This window comes from Zonotrichia leucophrys, unplaced genomic scaffold, assembly GCF_028769735.1.
Source record: "Zonotrichia leucophrys gambelii isolate GWCS_2022_RI unplaced genomic scaffold, RI_Zleu_2.0 Scaffold_34_1600103, whole genome shotgun sequence".
Classification (NCBI taxonomy): Eukaryota; Metazoa; Chordata; class Aves; order Passeriformes; family Passerellidae; genus Zonotrichia; species Zonotrichia leucophrys.
Genome location: NW_026992239.1, coordinates 206,813 through 226,548, shown reverse-complemented (window position 1 = coordinate 226,548; position 19,736 = coordinate 206,813). Strand labels below are relative to the sequence as shown.

At 57.4% G+C, this 19,736-nt stretch overlaps 3 protein-coding genes across 3 annotated transcripts; all 3 read right to left on the bottom strand.

The window, feature by feature from the left end:
• Positions 1-1,248: 1,248 nt before the first annotated feature.
• On the bottom strand, positions 1,249-3,752 carry BANF1 (BAF nuclear assembly factor 1). The gene is made up of 3 exons (XM_064737107.1): positions 3,641-3,752; positions 2,458-2,588; positions 1,249-1,395 (listed from the first exon to the last, which is right to left on the bottom strand). Exons 2-3 carry the CDS (start codon positions 2,581-2,583, stop codon positions 1,249-1,251), a joined length of 273 nt encoding a protein of 90 aa, XP_064593177.1. The 5' UTR covers positions 2,584-2,588; positions 3,641-3,752.
• A 264-nt stretch (positions 3,753-4,016) lies between these two features.
• On the bottom strand, positions 4,017-6,566 carry TRMT112 (tRNA methyltransferase activator subunit 11-2). The gene is made up of 4 exons (XM_064737030.1): positions 6,469-6,566; positions 5,669-5,770; positions 4,974-5,066; positions 4,017-4,857 (listed from the first exon to the last, which is right to left on the bottom strand). The coding sequence occupies exons 1-4, from the start codon at positions 6,547-6,549 to the stop codon at positions 4,756-4,758; spliced, it is 378 nt and encodes a 125-aa protein (XP_064593100.1). The 5' UTR covers positions 6,550-6,566; the 3' UTR covers positions 4,017-4,755.
• A 1,189-nt stretch (positions 6,567-7,755) lies between these two features.
• On the bottom strand, positions 7,756-18,878 carry SLC3A2 (solute carrier family 3 member 2). The gene is made up of 9 exons (XM_064736953.1): positions 18,395-18,878; positions 14,975-15,151; positions 12,890-12,984; positions 12,732-12,807; positions 10,735-10,753; positions 10,337-10,487; positions 9,407-9,541; positions 9,025-9,084; positions 7,756-8,273 (listed from the first exon to the last, which is right to left on the bottom strand). Exons 1-9 carry the CDS (start codon positions 18,876-18,878, stop codon positions 7,932-7,934), a joined length of 1,539 nt encoding a protein of 512 aa, XP_064593023.1. The 3' UTR covers positions 7,756-7,931.
• Between the last annotated feature and the right edge of the window lie 858 nt (positions 18,879-19,736).

The following is a 19,736-nucleotide window of genomic DNA, read 5'->3' as shown; positions in this document are numbered from 1 at the left end:
CCACCCCGGGATGGGGGGAGGGGCAGGAGGAGACCCCTCCTCACCCCCCCCAGCTGGTGTTGGGGTGATGGGGGAGGGGCGGCACCATGGGACCCCCACCCCTGGATGAGTTTGGGGGGGGGGTGGCAGCACCAGTTTGGGGGTCCCAGGGGTGTCAGGTTGGGGCCTGGGGAGGGGGTTTGGGTGGTTCTGGTGTCCCTGTTTGGGTTTTGGGGTCCCCAGATGATTTTGGGGTTCCCCAGAGCTGGCTTTGGGGTTCCCAGGGCAAGTTTTTGGGGTACCCAGAATGATTTTGGGGTCCCCAAAGCTGGTTCTGGGGTCTCCAGAATGATTTTGGGGTTCCCAGAGGTGTTTTTGGGGTCCTCAGAATGGTTTTTGGTGTCTCTGGGTGAGTTATGGGGTCCCCAGGATGATTTTGGGGTTCCCCAGAGCTGGATTTGGGGTCCCTGCGTGGATTTTGGGGTCCCCAGAATGGTTTGGAGTTCCCCAGAGCAGGCTTTGGGGTCTCGGGGTGAGTTTTGGGGTCCCCAGGATGGTTTTGAGATCCTTGGAGTGGTTCTGGGGTCCCCAGGACGATTTTGGGGTCCCCAGGATGGTTTTGGGCTCCCTGGGCTGGTTTTGGGGTCCCTGAAGAAATCAGGGGGGGTCCCCAGAATGGTTTTGGGGAGCCCCCAACCCCTCCAAGGGGTCCCTGGCAGCAACTGCAACTGCCCTGAAATTTGGGGGTGCAGGGAGGGGATTTGGGGTGCAGGGATGGGATTTGGGGTACAGGGAGAGAATTTGGGTGTAACAGGGATGGGATTTGGGGGTACAGGGATGGGATTTGGGGCGCAGGGAGCTCAGTTGAGGTGCAGGGCTGCTCTGAGGGGCTCGGGAAGGGGCTGGGGGTGTCAGCTTTGAGGAGGGGGCTCAGATAGGGGGTCTGGGTGCTGTTTTTGGGGAGGGGGCTCAGAGGAAGGAGCCTGGGTGGTGTTTTTTGAGGAGAGGGTTCAGAGTGGGGATCTCAGGGTGCTGTTTTGGGGAGGGGGCTCAGAGAGGGGGGATCTCAGGGTGCTGTTTTTTGAAGAGGGGGCTCAGAGGAAGGAGCCTGGGTGCTGTTTTTGGGGAGGGGGTCTCAGGTGCCGTTGTGGGGAGGGGGCTCAGAAGGGGGGATCTCAGGGTGCTGTGTTTTGAAGAGGGGGTTCAGATGAAGGAGCCGGGTGCTGTTTTTGGGGAGGGGGTCTCAGGTGCTGTTTTTGGGGAGGGGGCTCAGAGGAAGGCGTCGCACCACTCGCGCAGGCAGCCCGAGCAGTCGCGGCTCTGTTTGGCGTTGGCCCCGCACGTCTCCTTGAGCCACTCCCGGAACAGCTCCTCGTCCTTGCGCAGCACCAGGAACTGCCCCAGCACCACGTACGCCTGGGGGGACAGCCAGGGGACAGGAGGGGACAGCGGTGTCACCAGGGCGTGGGGACACTGCCCAGGGTCACCCTGTCCTGCCTGAGTGACCCCAAAGAGCTCCAGTCCTGCCCCAGCCCTGTGGTCCCTGGTCCTTATGGGGCTGTGCCACCACCAGGAATGGCTGAGAGGGACAGCGAGGGGACAGCGGGGTCACCATGGGGTGGGGACACTGCCCAGGGTCACCCTGTCCCCCCTGAGTGACCCCAAAGAGCTCCAGTCCTGCCCAAGTGACCCCAAAGAGCTCCAGTCCCACCCCAGCCCTGTGGTCCCAAGAGATCTGAGAGATGCCCCAGCACAGGAATGGCTGAGAGGGACAGGGAGGGGACAGCGGGGTCACCAGGGCGTGGGGACACTGCCAAGGGTCACCCTGTCCTCCCCGAGTGACCCCAAAGTGCTCCGGTCCCACCCCAGCCCTGCGGCTCCTGGTCCTTATGGGGCTGTGCCACCACCAGGAATGGCTGAGAGGGACAGGGAGGGGACAGCGAGGGGACAGCGAGGGGACAGCGGTGTCACCAGGGCGTGGGGATGTCACCCAGGGCCACCCTGTCCTCCCTGAGTGACCCCAAAGTGTTCTGGGTCCTGCCCAAGTGACCCCAAAGTGCTCCGGTCACACCCCAGCCCTGTGGTCCCAAGAGATCTGAGAGATGCCCCAGCACAGGAATGGCTGACAGGGACAGGGAGGGGACAGCAAGGGGACAGCAGTGTCACCATGGGTGGGGATGTCACCCAGGGTCCCCCTGTCCTCCCTGAGTGACCCCAAAGTGCTCTGGTCCCACCCCAGCCCTGTGCATTCAGCAGATCCCTGTCCCTCCACGAACACCTGGCTGGGGACAGAGGTGTCCCCAATGTCCCTGGGTGTCCCCAATGTCCCCAGATGCCCCCAGGTATCCCAAGTGTACCCAGGTGTCCCCACTGTCCCTGCTGTCCCCAATGTCCTCAATGTCCCCAGGTATCCCCACTATCCCCAATGTCCCCGTTGTCCCCAATGTCCCCAGGTGTCCCCAGTGTCCCCAGCCCCACCTTGTCAAAGCCCTTCTCCTCCAGTTTCCTGCCCAGCACGTCCCCGATCCCGGCCAGGCTCCCCACGGGTTTGTCCCCCATCGGCTCCGCCACGAAGTCCCGGTGCTTCTGTGACGTCGAGGACATGGCGCCTGCGGACAGACAGACAGTCAGGGGACAGACAGACAGCTCAGGGGACACTGAGGGGACACGGCGCCTCTGTGACGTCGAGGACATGGCGCCTGTGGACAGACAGACAATCAGGGGACACACAGACAGCCCAGGGGGCACAGGGACAGCTCAGGGGGACACGGCGCCTCTGTGACATCGAGGACATGGTGCCTGCGGACAGACAGACAATCAGGGACACACAGACATCTCAGGGGGACACTGAGGGGACACAGGGACATTGAGGGGACAGACAGACAGCCCAGGGGACACAGGGACACTGAGGGGACACGGTGCTTCTGTGACGTCGAGGACATGGCGCCTGCGGACAGACAGGGGGACATTGGGGACAGACAGACAGCTCAGGGGACACTGAGGGGACACGGCGCCTCTGTGACATCGAGGACATGGTGCCTGCGGACAGACGGACAATCAGGGACACACAGACATCTCAGGGGGACACTGAGGGGACATTGGGAGGACACTGGGGGGGATATGGAGGGGACATTGGGGGCACATTGAGGGGACCCTGAAGGGACTTTGAGAGGACATTGGAGGGAGCCTGAGGAGACACTGGAGGGGACACTGGGGGGACATTGAGGGGATCCTGAGGAGGCACTGAGGAGACATTGGAGGGACTCTGAGGGGACATTGAGGGGACTCTTGAGGGGACCCTGAAGGTCTCTGAGGGGACACTGGGGGGACTCTGAGGGGACTCTGAGGGGACTCTGACGAGACACTGGGGAGACAGTGAGAGGACGCTGAATGGACATTGAGGGGACATTGGGGGGAATCCTGAGGGGACATTGAGGGGATCCTGAAGGGATATTGGGAGGACCCTGAGGGGACTCTGAGGGGACACTCCGGGCCCTCCCGCCCCTCACGGACTCCCCCGCCCCGTCCCGCCCCTCGGGCCCCTCCCCTTCCCGCCCCTCCCGGCGCTCCTCACCCCTCAATGTCCCCTCCGCGCCCTCAATGTCCCCTCCCTGTCCCCTCCGTCCCCTCCCGGTGTCCCCGGTGCCCCCCCCGCCCTCACCGTCCCGTCGAGCCGTTCCAACCGCCGCTCCCGCCTCAGCCTTCTGCCGCCGCGCACTGACGTCACATCCGGCGGCGCGCCGTGTGACGCCACTTCCGCCGGCGCGCGCCGGAAAAACCACTGAGACGAGGGAGGCGCTCTGGGATCATAGAGACGAACCGGGGTCCTCCAAGGGCCTGCTGGGTCCGCCCAGGTGAGCGGGGACACCTGGAAATGGCTCCAGGTGCTGCCGGGAATACCGGGAACCGCTCCGGGATCATCCCCGAGCCTCCAGAATTACCGGACAGCGGCTCCGGGGCTCTCCCCCATCCCACCCCCTTCCCTCCATCCCAAAATATTCCCCTGAGAGGATCCTCAAAGAGACCAAAAGAGGCGATTCCGGCCCAAAATCGGGCAAAAAAAATGGGATTTTTATTAAATGTATGGGGAACATTACAAATACAACAAGACAGAACTTTGGGAAGAGAATTATGAGGAGAAAAACTGGGATTTGGGGAAAAACTGGAGGTTTGGAGCAGGAAAAAAAGGATTTGGGGGTGAAAAGGAGCGGATTTGGCATAAAGGAGGTTTTGGTGGAAAAATATAAAAAAAAATGAGGGTAAAAAAAGAGATTTTGGGGCAAAATCCAAATTTGGGGGCACAAAGGAGGGAACTGGGACAAAGGAGAGGAATTTGAGGCAGAACTGGAGGATTTTGGGATAAAAAGAGGAATTTGGGGAGGAAATTTGAGTGAAATTCTGAGAAAATAAAAGAATTTGGGGCAAAACTGGGAAATTTCGGAGGGAAGGAGAAAAAACCAGAATTTGGGGGCAACAAAAGGGAATTTGGGGGCAAAAACTGGGAATTTCCACGCCCATTATGTAAATAGAACAAAACCCGCTCAATATGCAAATAAGGAAGTGGCAAATTTGCATAGAGGAGGGGCATGCAAATAACCACGCCTACATGCAAATGAGGTGAATCAGACCACGCCCCTCAGCGCTTGAACACGGGGTGAAATTCGGGCCCCGTGTTTTGGGGTAAAACCGTGGAAATTCGGGGTTTTTTTTGCTCTTCCTCGGGGGGAGGGACTCAGCTCCATTTTGGGGGGATTTTTGGGGGGTCCCGACCCCTCCTCAGGCCTCGTCCTCGCTCAGGAGCAGATTTGGGACCCCCCTGGAGATGGGGAAGCGCCGCCCCGAGTCCGGGCACTGCAGGGACCCCTCCAGCACCTCCACCTGAAATGGGGGGAAAATGGGAAAATTTGGGGGGGTCCCCAAGATTTGGGGGATTTAGGGAAGCCCCCCTGAGGAGTTTTTTTGGGGGTTTCAGGGGTTTTGGGGAGCGCCCTGACCTCGAGCAGGACGTGGTGGAGGCGGCGCAGGAATTCCTCGTCGGCCTCGTAGCCCGGGCTGGGCTCGGGGGGCAGCTCCGAGGGGCGCCCCAACTTCGGGGGGCACAGAAAAAGAGGGGAGGGGGGTTAAAGGGGACCCCTGAGTGTCCCCCCCAACCCCAAAAAAATGGAATGTCCCAAAGGAAGGACCCCCCCCACCGCTCCCCTTTCTGGGGCCCCTCCCCGGTTCCCCTCCATTCCCACTTCCGTTTCCGGTCCCTCGTTCCCATTTCCGGGTGTCCTCCCCGATTCCCGTTCCCCATTCCCGTTTCCCCCCACGTTTTCCAGTTCCCATTTCCCGGTGTCCCCCCCCCGCGTTTCCGTTTCTTCCCGTTCCCAATCCCCCGTCCCCGTTCCCCGTTTCCCATTTCCCGTTCCCGGTTCCCCCATTCCCGTTCCCGATTCCCATTCCCCGGTCTCCCCCCCGGTTCCCGTTTCCCATTCCTATTCCCCGTTCCTTTTTCCCAGTCTCCCGTTCCCATTTCGCGGTTCCTCCCCAGTTCCCGTGTCCCATTTCCCGGTACCTCCACCCGGTTCCCCGTTCCCCGTTCCCGTTTCCCGGTACCCCCCTCGTTTCCCCGTTCCCGTTTCCCAGTCCCTCATTCCCGTTTCCCCCCGTTCCCGTTTCCCGTTCCCGGTTTCCCCCCGCCTCTCACGCTCTCCGCCGCCTCCCGGAGCGCGTCCCAGCGCAGCCGCGGCACCATCCGGGACACGAAGGCGGCGTTGAACGGCACCGGGCGGACCCGAACCTCGGCGGCCTGCGGGGACCGGGCCGGTTAACGGGAGGGCACCGGAACCGCGGGGAACCGGGGCTCCTAACGGGTGGAAATCGGGGCTTAACGGGAGCTTTACCGGCGGAAAATGGGGGAGTTACCGGCAGAGTTAACGGGGAAACGGGAGGGGTTAACGGTGCTGGGGGGTCGGAACGGGTACCGGCGGTTTAAACGGGAGAGAATGGGGATTAACGGGGGAGTTACCGGCGGTTGGTGAGGGTAACGAAGGGGTTAACGGGAGGATAACGGGGAGGAACCGAACCCCGGAGGGGTGGGGGAAACGGGATAACGGAGATGGAACGGGAATAACGGGAGAAGAGAAACTGCGATAACGGGAAGAATTAAGGAGGTTGACAAGCACGAAACGGGGCCGTTAGCGGGAGGGTTTAACGCCGGATTTATTGACGGTAACGGGACAAATTACCGGGCGTTCTTACTTTTAACGGAGGAGCTACCGGGGGTAACGGGAGAGGTAACGGGAGTGATGGGAGATAAATGAGGAAACACCGATCGGAACAGCGGAACGGGGAGAAGCTGGGAACCGGTAACGGGGGCACCGCTAAGGCTCCGGTAACGGTTCCGGTAACCGGTAACGGCGAGAGGTGGCGGGGCCTTGCCGGGGGGCGGGAACCGCGGTGTTCCCCTCCCGTTCCCGGTGCCCCGGGGTCCCCCCGTGCCCGCACCTCGATCTTGAGGGGGAATCCGGCCCCGGGCCGCAGCCCCGGCACGTGCGAGCTCAGCAGGTTGTGGGTCAGCAGCTTCATGGCGCCGCTTCCGGTGCGTCACTTCCGGCAAGAGGCGGTTACCGGGGTAACAAGGCGAGGCCTACCCGGAAATGGGCGTGGCTTAGCAGGGTGGGGTCCGCTTAAAGGGGCAAGGGCAAAAAAATTGATCCCAACCCTCAGGAGAGACAAACCAGCCCTGAGACCCCTCCCCAAATTCTTCAGGGATCGCCCAAACCCTTCAGAACTCCTGAAAGGATCTGAGACCCCTCCCCAAACCCTCAGGGACCCCCGAGACCCCTCCCCAAATACATCAGGGATCCTCGAGACCCCTCCCCAAACCCATCAGGACCCCCCAAACCCTCCAGAGCTCCTCACAGGATTTGAGACCCCTCCCCAAACCCTCCCCCACAGTGACCCCATCTCTTTATTTTGGGGGTCCCCATTTCTCAGGGTCCCCCCTGAGGCCCCCAGCCCCAATTTTGGGTGGATTTTCCCCATTTTTGGGGTTTGGTTACCCACTCAGGACCCTCCTTCACCCCCCAAATCCTCCCTCCCCCCCCCCTATTTTGGGGGTCTCTGAAACCCCCAAATCCTGGGGGGGGACCCTCAAAGCCCCCCCAAAAACCAGAACCAAGCCCAAGGTCACAAATGCAAACCATTTATTCAGAATTTGGGGAGGGGGGACCCCAAAACCCCCAGAATAAACAGAAAAACCCCAAAAGTGAGTTTGGGACAGAAAAAAAAAAACCCAAAAAAAGATTTTGGGGTTCAGGGGGAGAAGCAGCAGAACCCAAAACATGAGAGAGGGGAGATGAGAGTGGGACCCCCCCCAAAATGAGGGGGTGCAAGGATGGGGGGGGTCAGGGTGAGTTTGGGGGACCAGGGGAGGGTTTGGGGGGGTTGGGGAAGGTTTTGGGGTGCTGGGGGAAGGTTTTGGAGTGTCAGGGCAGTTTTGGGGGTGCTGGGAAGGTTTGGGGTGCTGAGGGGGTGTCAGGGCAGTTTGGGGTGCTGTGGTGGGGTCAGGGCAGTTTTGGGGTGCCAGAAGTGGGTTTGGGGTGCTGAGAGGGGGATCAAGGCAGCTTTGGGTGCTGTGGTTGAGTCAGGCATTTGGGTGCGAGAGGGATCAAGGCACCTTTGGGGTGCTGAGAGGGGGTCAAGGCACCTTTGGGGTGCTGTGGTGGGGTCAGGGCAGTTTTGGGGTGCTGAAAGGGGATCAAGGCAGTTTTGGGGTGCTGTGGTGGTGTCAGGGCAGTTTTGGGGTGCAGAGAGGGGATCAAGGCACCTTTGGGGTGCTGCGGTGGGGTCAGGGCGGTTTTGGGGTGCAGAGAGGGGATCAAGGCACCTTTGGGGTGCTGAGAGAAGGACCAAGGCAGTTTTGGGGTCCTGTTTTGGGGTGTCAAGGCAGTTTTGGGGTGCCCGGCTCACTGGGGGCTGTAGGGGAAGCTCAGCAGCACCCCCTGGTGGGGCCCCACCTTGAGCTCCTGCAGCTGCACCTGCGGCTCCCCCGGCTCCTTGGGGCCGGTGCTGAATCTCAGCGTGGCCCACTCGGGCAGGGGGGGGTCCTGGGGGTCCCTCTGGACCGAGAAGGGTCTCAGGGGGGTCCCGTGGGGGTTGAGCAGCAGCAGGAAGCGCTCGCTCTGGTCCCAGCGCCGCAGCAGCGCCACGGCCGCGCCCGCCCGCACCGGCAGCGCCTCCCCCAGCAGCAGCGAGCGCTCGTGGGCCCGCAGCGAGGCCAGGGCCGTGCACAGCTCCAGCTCGGGGGGCTGCAAGGACGGGGGGCTGCGCTCAGGGGGGTGGGACACCCCTAAATGCAGCCCTGAGAAAGGGGGGTGCTGGCCCTTTAAGGAGGCAGCAGGCGGTGTTGCCCTTTTAAGGGTGTGTTGCCCTTTTAAGGACACACTGCTCTTTTGAGGTTACATCGTCCTTTCAAGAACACATTACATTTTAAAAAATGCATTACCCGTTTAAATGTGTGTTTCCTTTCTAAGGGCACATTACCCTTTTAAGGATGCATTACCCTTTTAAGGGTGTATTGCATTTATCAGGACATAATTACCCTTTAAAATGTACGTTACCTTTTTAAAGATGTATTGCCCTTTTAAGATTACATTGTCCTTTCAAAGACACATTGCTATTTTAAAATTGCATTGCCTCTTTAAATCTGTGTTGCCCTTTTAAGAAAACATTACTCTCTTAAGGGTGTATTGCCCTTTTTAAAATGCTTTGCCGTTTTAAGAGCCTATTACCCTTTTAAGAATGTGTTACCCTTTTAAGGTTGCATTGCCCTTTTAAAAGTGTGTTGCCCTTTTAACAACCTGCTGTGGTGACACCGCTTTGTGGGACCCACCCCAAAGCTCCGCCCATCAATGGGCGTGGCCAACAAACCACACCCACTAAAAGCCATAAATGGACATTAAAGCCCCACCCCAAAGTGGGAGGAGTGACTATAAACCACGCCTCCACATACCAAGCCCCGCCCACAACCTGTCAATCACAACCCCAAGCCCCACCCACCTGAGAGCCGTTCCCGCTCTTTTTTGGTTCATCGATCAATTCCCACGGCATCGGCGGCAGCTGGGGGGGGGAAATGGAGAAATTGGGGCAAAAAATGGAGAAATTGGGGCAAAAATGAGAGAAATTGGGGCAAAAAATGGCAAAATTGGGGTACAAACCAATGAAATTCCAGCAAAACCCAAGGAAAACGGGGCAAAACAAAAACCAGGGAAAATGTGGGTGAGGGCACCATCCCAACCCCCTCCCCAAAACCCACCTGCAGCCCCCCCAAATTCCTGAAACTCCCCAAATCCCCTGAAACCTCCCAATTTCCTTCTCAGAACCCCCAATCCTCAAGGAGTCCACCCCCCAAATTGCATGCAGCCCAACCCCCCCGTGGTACCTGCTGGTTGTTGGTACGGCCCAGCCCCAGCTCGTCGCCGTAGCTCAGCACGGGGGTCCCGGGGAGCCCCCAGAGCAGCAGCAGCTGCGGCAGCCTCAGCTCGGGGGGCGCCCACGAGCGCCAGGGGGACCCCACCTGTGGGACAGGGACACCCCGATATATGGGGGGACCCCAAAACCCGGGGGGACCCCAAAACCGGGGGACCCACGTGGGACACAGACAACTTGAAATGGGGGGGGGGGGGACCAAAATATAGGGGGACCCCACCTGTGGGACAGGACACCCGATATATGGGGGGACCCAAAACGGGGGAACCCCCTTGGGAAGAGACCCCAAATACTGGGGGACCCAAATATGGGGGGACCCCAAAAAATAGAAAGGGGCAGCAGGAGCAAGAAGAATTTGGGGGTTCCAGGGAGGTTTTGAAGGTCCCAGGGATGTTCGGGGGCTCATTTGGGGTTCCCAGGGGGTTTTTGGGGTTCCCGAGGGGATTTTGGGGGTTCCTGAGGGGATTTTTGGTGTTCCCGAGGGGATTTTGGGGTTCCCAGGGGATTTTTTGGGGTTTCATCACGTCCAGCCAGCCCGCATGGAGAGTGAGCCCAGCAGGGATTTCTGGGGGTTCCCATGGAAGTTTTGGGGTTCCCAGGGGATTTTTGGGGTTCCTGAGGGGATTTTGGTGTTTCTGAGGGATTTTGGGGGTTCCCATGGAAGTTTTTGGGGTTCCTGACTCACGCTCCAGCCCAGCCCCTCCATGGAGGCGTTGGAGCCCAGCAGGGATTGCTGAGGGGATTTTTGGGGTTCCCAGGGGATTTTTGGGGGTTCCCAACTCACGCTCCAGCCCAGCCCCCCGATGGAGGCGTTGGAGCCCAGCAGGGATTGCTGAGGGGATTTTGGGGGTTCCTGAGGGGATTTTTGGGGTTCCTGACTCACGCTCCAGCCCAGCCCCCCGATGGAGGCGTTGGAGCCCAGCAGGCCCAGGAGGCTCCTCAGGGCTCCCTCGGGGGATTCGCGCCGGGTTCGGGCCCGGGTGCAGGAAGTTGGCCCAGGAGCAGCCGCACCCCGCACCGCCGCACCGCCCGGTCTGGCAGGGTGCGATGCCCCAAATGCACGGCACAGCTCAGGGGGACCAAAATTGGGGAGAAATCCGAGGGGACCCAAATTTGGGGGTAAAGTCAGGAGAAAGTTTATGGGAACCCCAATTGGGAGGGAAAGTCGGGGAGCCCAAAATGGGGGGGAACCCCAAATTAGCTGGAGGGATTCAGGGGAACCTGCAAATGGGGGGAAAGTTTGGGGGAACCCAAATATGGGGGGGGGGAAATCAGGGAGACCCAAATACAGGGGGGAAGTCTGAGGAACCCAAATATGGGGGGGAAATCAGGGGGAACCCCAAAATATGGGGGGAAAGTTGGGGGAGAAGCCCAAAATATGGGGGGGAAAGTCAGAGGGAACCCCAAAATATGGGGGGGGAAAGTCTGGGGGAACCCCAAAATATGGGGGGGAAATCAGGGGGAGAAGCCCAAAATATGGGGGGGGAAAAGTCAGGGGGAACCCCAAAATATGGGGGGGAAAGTCAGGGGGAACCCCAAAATATGGGGGGGAAAGTGAGGGGGAACCCCAAAATATGGGGGGAAAAGTCAGGGGGAGAAAGTCAGGGAACCCAATATGGGGGGGAAAGTCAGGGGGAGAACCCCAAAATATGGGGGGGAAAATCAGGGGGAGAAGCCCAAAAATGAAGGGGGAAAAGTCAGGAGAGTACCCGAAAAATGAGAAGGGAAAGGTCAGAGAAGAACCCCAAAAATGGGAGGAGAAAGAAAGGAGAGCACCCCAAAAATGAGGGGAGGAAGGAGCCCAAAGTGGGGGGTCCATGAGGAAGAGGATGAGGGGAGGAAGAGATTTGGGGGGGTCAGTGAATTTGGGGGGACATTGGGGTGAAACAGGGGCCCCAAAAAACCCCAAATTCTGCCCCAAATTTGCCAAAACGCCCCTCAAATTCTGCCCCCCCAAAAGGCCCAAATTCTACCTCAAACTCTACCCTAAAAAACCCAAATTCTGTCCCCAAAAAATCTCTCAAATTCTGCCCCCAAAAAACCCAAATTCTGCCCCAAGAAAACCCCAAATTCTGCCCCAAAACAACCCAAATTCTGCTTCCAAAAAAGCCCAAATTCTGCCCCAAATCCCCTCAAATTCTGCCCCCAAAAAACCCCAAATTCTGCCCCCAATAAACCCAAATTCTGTCCCGAAAAAAATTTTCCAAATTCTGCCCCAAATCCCCTCCAAGTCCGTTCCCCAAACCACTGACTCAAAACCCCCCAAAATCTCCCCCAAATCCCAAATTCTCCCAAGAAACCCAAAATCTACCCCAAACCTACCCTAAAAAACCCAAATTCTGTCCCAAAAAGCCCAAATCTGCCCCAAAGAAACCCCAAATTCTGTCCAAAAAACCCCAATTCTACTCCCAAAAAAACCCAAACTCTACCCCAAAAAACCAAATCACCCCTAAAAAACCCCAAATTCTGTCCCCAAAAAACCAATTCTGCCCCAAAACCCCCAAATGCTGCCCCAAAGACTCAAAATTACCCCCAAAATCTCCCCAAATCCCAAATTCTGCCCCAAGAAACCCAAGTTCTACCCCAAAAAACCCCAAATTACCCAAATTACCAAAAAACTCAAATTTGCCCCAAAAAAAACCCCAAATAAAGCCCAAATTCTGCCCAAAAAAACTCAATTTGACCCCAAACAAACCCCAAATAAAGCCCAAATTCTGCCCCAAAGAAACTCAAATTTGACCGCAAAAAAACCCCAAATAAAGCCCCAAATTCTGCCCAAAAAACCTCAAATTTGACCCAAAAAAATCCCCAAATAAAAACCCCAAATTCTGCCCCAAAAAACTCAATTTGACCCAACAAACCAATAAAGCCCAAATTCTGCCCCAAAGAAACTCAAATTTGACCCCAAAAAAACCCCAAATAAAGCCCAAATTCTGCCCCAAAGAAACTCAAATTTGACCCCAAAAAAACCCCAAATAAAGCCCAAATTCTGCCCCAAAGAAACTCAATTTTGACCCCAAAAAACCCCAAATTCTGCCCCAAAAAACCCTCAAATTTGACCCCAAAAAACCCCAAATAAAGCCCAAATTCTGCCCCAAAGAAACTCAAATTTGACCCCAAAAAACCCCAAATAAAGCCCAAATTCTGCCCCAAAAAACCCCAAATTTGACCCCAAAAAAACCCCAAATAAAGCCCAAATTCTGTCCCAAAGAAACTCAATTTTGACCCCAAAAAAACCCAAATTTGAGCCCCAAAAAAACCCCAAAATCTGCCCCGGCCCCTCACCGGCAGCTCCTCGATGCCATCCAGGAACACCCCAGCGATTTCCTCCTTCAGCCAATGCCTCAGGGCATCCTGGGGGGCACAGGGGGGGTCAGGGGGGTCCCCAAAATCCCCAGAGCCCCCCCCAAACCCCCCAGAGCCCCCCCAGACCCACCTGGACCTGCTGGTGAACTTGGGGGTCCTTGGCTGCGTCCCCCCATTTCTGATCCCCACCGGGGTTGGGGGTCAGGTCCAGAATCACCTTCAGCCCTGGGGGGGGGGAAATTGGGGGGGTCAGGGCACCCCAAAACCCCCCCAGCACCACAGAGACCCCCCCCCAATAATTATAACTCCCCCCCCCAATAATTAAACCCCCCCATAATTATAACCTTCCCATAATTATAACCCCCCAATAATAAACCCCCCCAAAAATTATAAACCCCCCCCATTAATTACAACACCCCCCCATAATTATAAACTCCCCCTATTAATTACAACACCCCCCCAATAATAAACCCCCCCAATAATTATACCCCCACCAAAAATTAAAAATCCCCCATTAATTACAACCCCCCCAATAATTATAAACTCCCCCCATTAATTATAAACACCCCATTAATCATAATCCCCCCAATAATTATAAAACCCCCCCATTAATTACAACCCCCCCAATAATTATAAACCCCCCATTAATTACAACCCCCCCCATAATTATAAACACCCCCCATATTAAATTACTAACCCCCCCCATAATTATAAACACCCCCCAATAAATTATAAACACCCCATTAATTATAAACCCCCCCAGTAATTATGGGTGATCCCCTTTTTTTTGGGGGGGCTCCTCCAATCACCCAACCCTGAGGACCCCCAAAATTCTGACCCCCCCCCCCCCACCACTAATTATAAACCCCCCACTAATTATGGGGGGATCCCATTTTTGGGGTCACCCAACCCTGGGAACCCCCAAAATTCTGACCCCCCCTCACTGTAAATTCCCCATAATTTTTGGGCTATCCCCCCCCCCAAATTTTGAACTCCTCAATTTTTGGGGTTCCCCCTTTACTCTTCTCCATTTTGCCTCATATCCAACATTTCCCCCCAAATTTTGGGGTTCCTCTCAGTGAATCCCCTTCCCTCCATTCTGGACCCCCCCAATTTTGGGTCTCCCCCAATTTTGGGGTCCCTTTCAGTTTTTGGGGTGTCCCCTCCTCCATTTTGCCCCATATCCAACATTTCCCCCCCCAAATTTTGGGGTTCCTCTCAGTGCAGCCCCCTCTCTCCATTCTGGACCCCCCAATTTTGGGTTCACCCCCGTTTTTGGGGTCCCTTTCAGTTTTTGGGGTCCCCTCCTCCATTTTGCCCCATATCCAACATTTCCCCCCAAATTTTGGGGTTTCTCTCAGTGCAGCCCCCTCCTTCCATTCTGGACCCCCTCAAATTTTGGGGTTCTTCTCAGTGAATCCCCTTCCCTCAATTCTGGACCCCCCCAATTTTGGGTCCCCCCAATTTTGGGGTCCCTCCCCGAGTTTTGGGGTCCCCCCCAGTTCTGGAGTCCCCCCCCCCATATCCAACATTTCCCCCCAAATTTTGGGGTTCCTCTCAGCGAATCCCCTTCCCTCCATTCTGGACCCCCCAGTTTTGGGGTCCCCTCCTCCATTTTGCCCTATATCCAACATCCCCCCCAAATTTTGGGGTTTCTCTCAGTGCCTCCCCTTCTCTCCATTCTGGACCCCCCAATTTTGGGGTCCTCCCCCAATTTTGGAGGTACCCCCCCAAATTTTGGGGTTCCCACCCATATCCAACATTCCCCCCAAATTTTGGGGTTTCTCTCAGTGCCTCCCCCTCCCTCCATTCTGGACCCCCCCAATTTTGGGTTCACCCCCGTTTTTGGGGTCCCTTTCAGTTTTTGGGGTCCCCTCCTCCATTTTGCCCCATATCCAACATTTCCCCCCAAATTTTGGGGTTTCTCTCAGTGCAGCCCCCTCTCTCCATTCTGGACCCCCAAATTTTGGGGTTCTTCTCAGTGAATCCCCTTCTCTCAATTCTGGACCCCCCCAAATTTGGGTTCACCCCCGTTTCTGGGGTCCCCCCCAATTTTGGGGTCCCTCCCCCCAGTTCTGGGGTGTCCCACCCTCCCCATATCCAACATTCCCCCAAATTTTGGGGTTCCTCTCAGCGAATCCCCTTCCCTCCATTCTGGACCCCCCGTTTTTGGGGTCCCCCCGTTTTCGGGGTCCCCCCGTTTTCGGGGTGCCACCTTTGTCCTTGGCCGCCTGCAGGAGGGCGCTCAGGTCCTGGGGGGAGCCCAGGGCGGGGTCCACGTCCCTCAGGGGGGGGATGGGATCCTCAGGGCGTTTTTGGGGGGCCAGGGGGCCCAGGATGAGCCCCCCAACCTGCAGCTTCTCCTTCAGGTACCCCAAACGCTGCTCCACACCTGCCAGGGGGAACCCCAAAAGTGAGCCCGGGGCAGGAGCCCAAAATCCCAACCTGAGACCCCAAAATCCCACCCTGAGACCCCAAAATCCCAACCTGAGACCCCAAAATCCCAACCTGAGACCCCAAAATCTTCACAGGAACAAAGGGACCCCAAAATCCCACCCTGAGACCCCAAAATCCCAAAGTGAGACCCCAAAATCCCCCCAGGAACAACAAAGGGACCGCAAAATCCCAACCTGAGACCCCAAAATCTCAACCTGAGACCCCAAAATCCCAACCTGAGACCCCAAAATCCCAACCTGAGACCCCAAAATCCCAACCTGAGACCCCAAAAATCCCAAAGTGAGACCCCAAAATCCCAACCTGAGACCCCAAAATCCTCCCAGGAACAGCAAAGGGACCCCAAAATCCCAAAGTGAGACCCCAAAATCCCAACCTGAGACCCAAAAATCCTCACAGGAACAAAGGGACCCCAAAATCCCAACCCGGGACCCCAAAAATCCCAAACTGAGACCCCAAAATCCTCCCAGGAACAACAAAGGGACCCCAAAATCCCAAACTGAGACCCCAAAATCCCAACCTGAGACCCAAAAATCCCAAACTGAGACTCCAAAATCCCCCCAGGAACAGCAAAGGGACCCCAAAATCCCAACCTGAGACCCCAAAATCCCAACCTGAGACCCCAAAATCCCAACCTGAGACCCCAAAATACCAACCTGGGACCCCAAAATCCCAACCTGGGACCCCAAAATCCTCCCAGGAACAGCAAAGGGACCCCAAAATCCCAAAGTGAGACCCCAAAATCCTCCCAGGAACAACAAAGGGACCCCAAAATCCCAACCTGAGACCCCAAAATCCTCATAGGAACAGCAAAGGGACCCCAAAATCCCAACCTGAGACCCCAAAATCCCAAACTGAGACCCCAAAATCCTCCCAGGAACAGCAAAGGGACCCCAAAATCCCAAACTGGGACCCCAAAATCCTCCCAGGAACAGCAAAGGGACCCCAAAATCCCACCCTGAGTCCCCAGAAAACCAACCTGGGACCCCAAAATCCTCCCAGGAACACCAAAGAGAACCCAAACAATGCTGGGGATCCCAAAATCCCAACCTGAGACCCCAAAAAACCCATCCAGGGCTCCCAAGAAGTCCTCAAGGATCCCAAAATTGACCCAGGATTGATGGAAACTCTGAAATTCAGGGGCTAAATCCCCCCCAAACCCCCCATGGCATCCCCCAAAATTTCCCCAGGGATCCTTTGGGATCCTCCCACCCCTCTGGGGACTCTCTAAACCCCCCAAACCCCAATGGAACCCCCCAAAATCCCCCAGGGGACCCCCCAAAACTCTTCCATTCATCCTCTGGGATCCTTCCACACCCAAAAGGACCCTCTAAATCCCCCCCAAACCCGCATGGGATCCCCAAAACCCCCCATGGCACCCCCAAAATTTCCCCAGCCATCCTCTAGGATCCTTCCACCCTCTGGGGACTCTCTAAACCCCCCAAACCCCCAATGGAACCCCCCAAAATCCCCCAGGGGACCCCCCAAAACTGCCCCAGCCACTCTCTGAGACCCTCCCACACCCAAAAAGGAACCTCTAAACCCCCCATGGGACCCCCCCAAATTCCCCCACCCATCCTCTAAGATCCTTCCAACCCTCTGGGGACCCTCTAACCCCCCCCAAACCCCAAACAGGACCCCCCAAAACACCCAGGGGACCCCCCAAAAATCCTCTAAGATCCTTCCACCCCCTGCCCCCCCTCTGGGGACCCTCTAAACCCCCCCAAACTCCCCCCCAGCCCCCTCCTCACCTTTCAGATCACCCCCAAAAGCCTTTGGGGGGACCCTCTAAACCTCCCCAAACCCCACAGAGGATCCCCCCAAAAAATCCTGTAAGATCCTTCCACCCCCTCTCACTCCTCTGGGGACCCTCTAAACCTCCCCAAATTCTTTCAGCCATACTCTGGGATCCTTCCAACCCCTCTCACCCCGTGGGGACCCCCTAAACCCCCCAAACAGGACCCCCCAAAACACCCAGGGGACGCCCAAAAATCCTCTAAGATCCTTCCACCCCCTCTCAGCCCTCTGGGGACCCTCTAAACCCCCCCAAACCCCAAACAGGACCTCCCCCCAAATCCTCTAAGATTCTTCCACCCCCTCTCAGCCCTCTGGGGACTCTCTAAACCCCCCAAACCCCCCCCCAGCCCCCTCCTCACCTTTCAGATCACCCCCAAAAGCCTTTGGGGACCCTCTAAACCTCCCCAAATTCTTTCAGCCATACTCTGGGATCCTCCCACCCCCTCTCACCCCTCTGGGGACCCTCTAAACCCCCCCAAACCCCAAACAGGACCCCCCCAAAAAATCCTCTAAGATCCTTCCACCCCCTCTCACCCCTCTGGGGACCCTCTAAACCTCCCCAAATTCTTTCAGCCATACTCTGGGATCCTTCCACCCCCTCTCACCCCGCTGGGGACCCCCTAAACCCCCCCAAACAGGACCCCCCAAAACACGCAGGGGACCCCCCAAAAATCCTCTAAGATCCCTCCACCCCCTCTCACCCCTCTGGGGACCCTCTAAACCCCCCCAAACCCCAAACAGGACCTCCCCCCAAATCCTCTTAGATCCTTCCAACCCCTGCCCCCCTCTGAGGACCCTCTAAATCCCCCCAAACTCCCCCCCAGCCCCCTCCTCACCTTTCAGATCACCCCCAAAAGCCTTTGGGGGCCCTCTAAACCTCCCCAAACCCCAAACAGGATTCCCCCAAAACACCCAGGGGACCCCCAAAAAATCCTCTAAGATCCTTCCACCCCCTCTCAGCCCTTTGGGGACCCTCTAAACCTCCCCAAACCCCAAACAGGACCTCCCCCAAATCCTCTAAGATTCTTCCACCCCCTCTCACCCCTCTGGGGACCCTCTAAACCCCCCCAAACTCCCCCCCAGCCCCCTCCTCACCTTTCAGGTTACCCCCAAAAGCCTTTGGGGACCCTCTAAACCTCCCCTAAATTCTTTCAGCCATACTCCGGGATCCTTCCACCCCCTGCCCCCCCTCTGGGGACTCTCTAAACCCCCCAAACCCCAAACAGGACCCCCCCCAAAAATCCTCTAAGATCCTTCCACCCCTCTCAGCCCTTTGGGGACCCTCTAAACCTCCCCAAATTCTTTCAGCCATACTCTGGGATCCTTCCACCCCCTCTGGGGACCCTCTAAACCCCCCCAAACTCCCCCCCAGCCCCCTCCTCACCTTTCAGGTTACCCCCAAACGCCTTTGGGGGGGCCCTGTAGAGCGCCCCGAGCTCCCACCAGGCTTTGGCAGGCAGGGGCTGGCAGCGGGGGGCCTGGGCCACGATGGCGGCAGCGGCCCCCAACATTCCCAGCCAGCCCCCCCAAAAGAGCACGAGCAGCACCAGGCGGGCCCGGGCCCAGAGCGGCGTCCCCGCCTCCCTCAGCAGCTCCTCCTTGCCCAGCCCCGTGAATTTGGGGCTCCCCGAAACGCCCGAGCCGCCCAAAGCCGCCTCCTCCTCTTCCTCGGGGGGGATCTTCATCACCAGCCCGTTCTTCTCGGCGCCCGGGGCCGCGCCCGGGGCTGGGGAGGGGTCGCGGTGGGGAGGGGGAGCCTGAGGGGGCGAGGCCGGCTCGGGTTCGGGCTCGGCCGCCGCCGCCATCGGCTCCTTCTCGGCCTCCAGAGCCGAGAGCTCCAGCTCGCGGGGCGGGGACTCGGGATCCATCTGGGGAAAGAGAGCGAAATGTTCGGGGATCGCCCCAAAACCGCTCAGGGATTGCCTGGAAAACCTTCGGGGGTCACCGCCAAAAACCTCTGGGGATTGCTCAAAAGGGATTTTCCTGAAACCCTTCAGGGATCGCCCTAAAACCGCTCAGGGATCAGCCCAAAAACCTTCGGGAATCACCTCGAAAACCTTCGGGGGTCGTCCCCAAAAGGGATCGCCTCAAAGCCTTCAGGGGTCCCCCCAAAAACCTTCAGGGATTGCCCAAAAAACTTTCAGGGATCGCCTCAAAACCCTTCAGGCGTCGCCCTAAAAACCTTCTGGGATCACCCCAAGACGTTCAGGAATCGCCCCCAAAACCCTTCAGGAATTGTCCCAAAAACCTTCAGGGATTGACCGCAAAAACCTTCAGGGATCACCCCAAGACATTCAGGGATCGCCCCAAAAACCTTCCGCGATTGCCCTAAAAACCCCTCAGGGATTGCCTCGAAAACTTTCAGGGATCGCCCCAAAAACCTTCAGGGATCAGCCCGAAAGGGATCGCCTCGAAGCCTTCAGGGGTCCCCTCAAAACTTTCAGGAATCAACCCAAAAACCCTTCAGGGGTCGTCCCAAAAATCCTCGGGGATCACCCTAAAAAACCTTCAGGAATTGCCTCAAAAGCCTTCATTGGTCGCCCCAAAACCGCTCGGGGACCGCCCTAAAAAACCTTTTGGGATCAGCCCCAAAACCCTTCAGGGATCGCCCCAGAAGGGTTTGGGCGGGGTTCAACTTTCACCCCAAAGCGCCTCAAGCGGAATCTTTGAACCCCGACTTTGCCCCTAGCAGCGAAAGGTTCTTAAAGAGATCCAGGGGTGCTCCC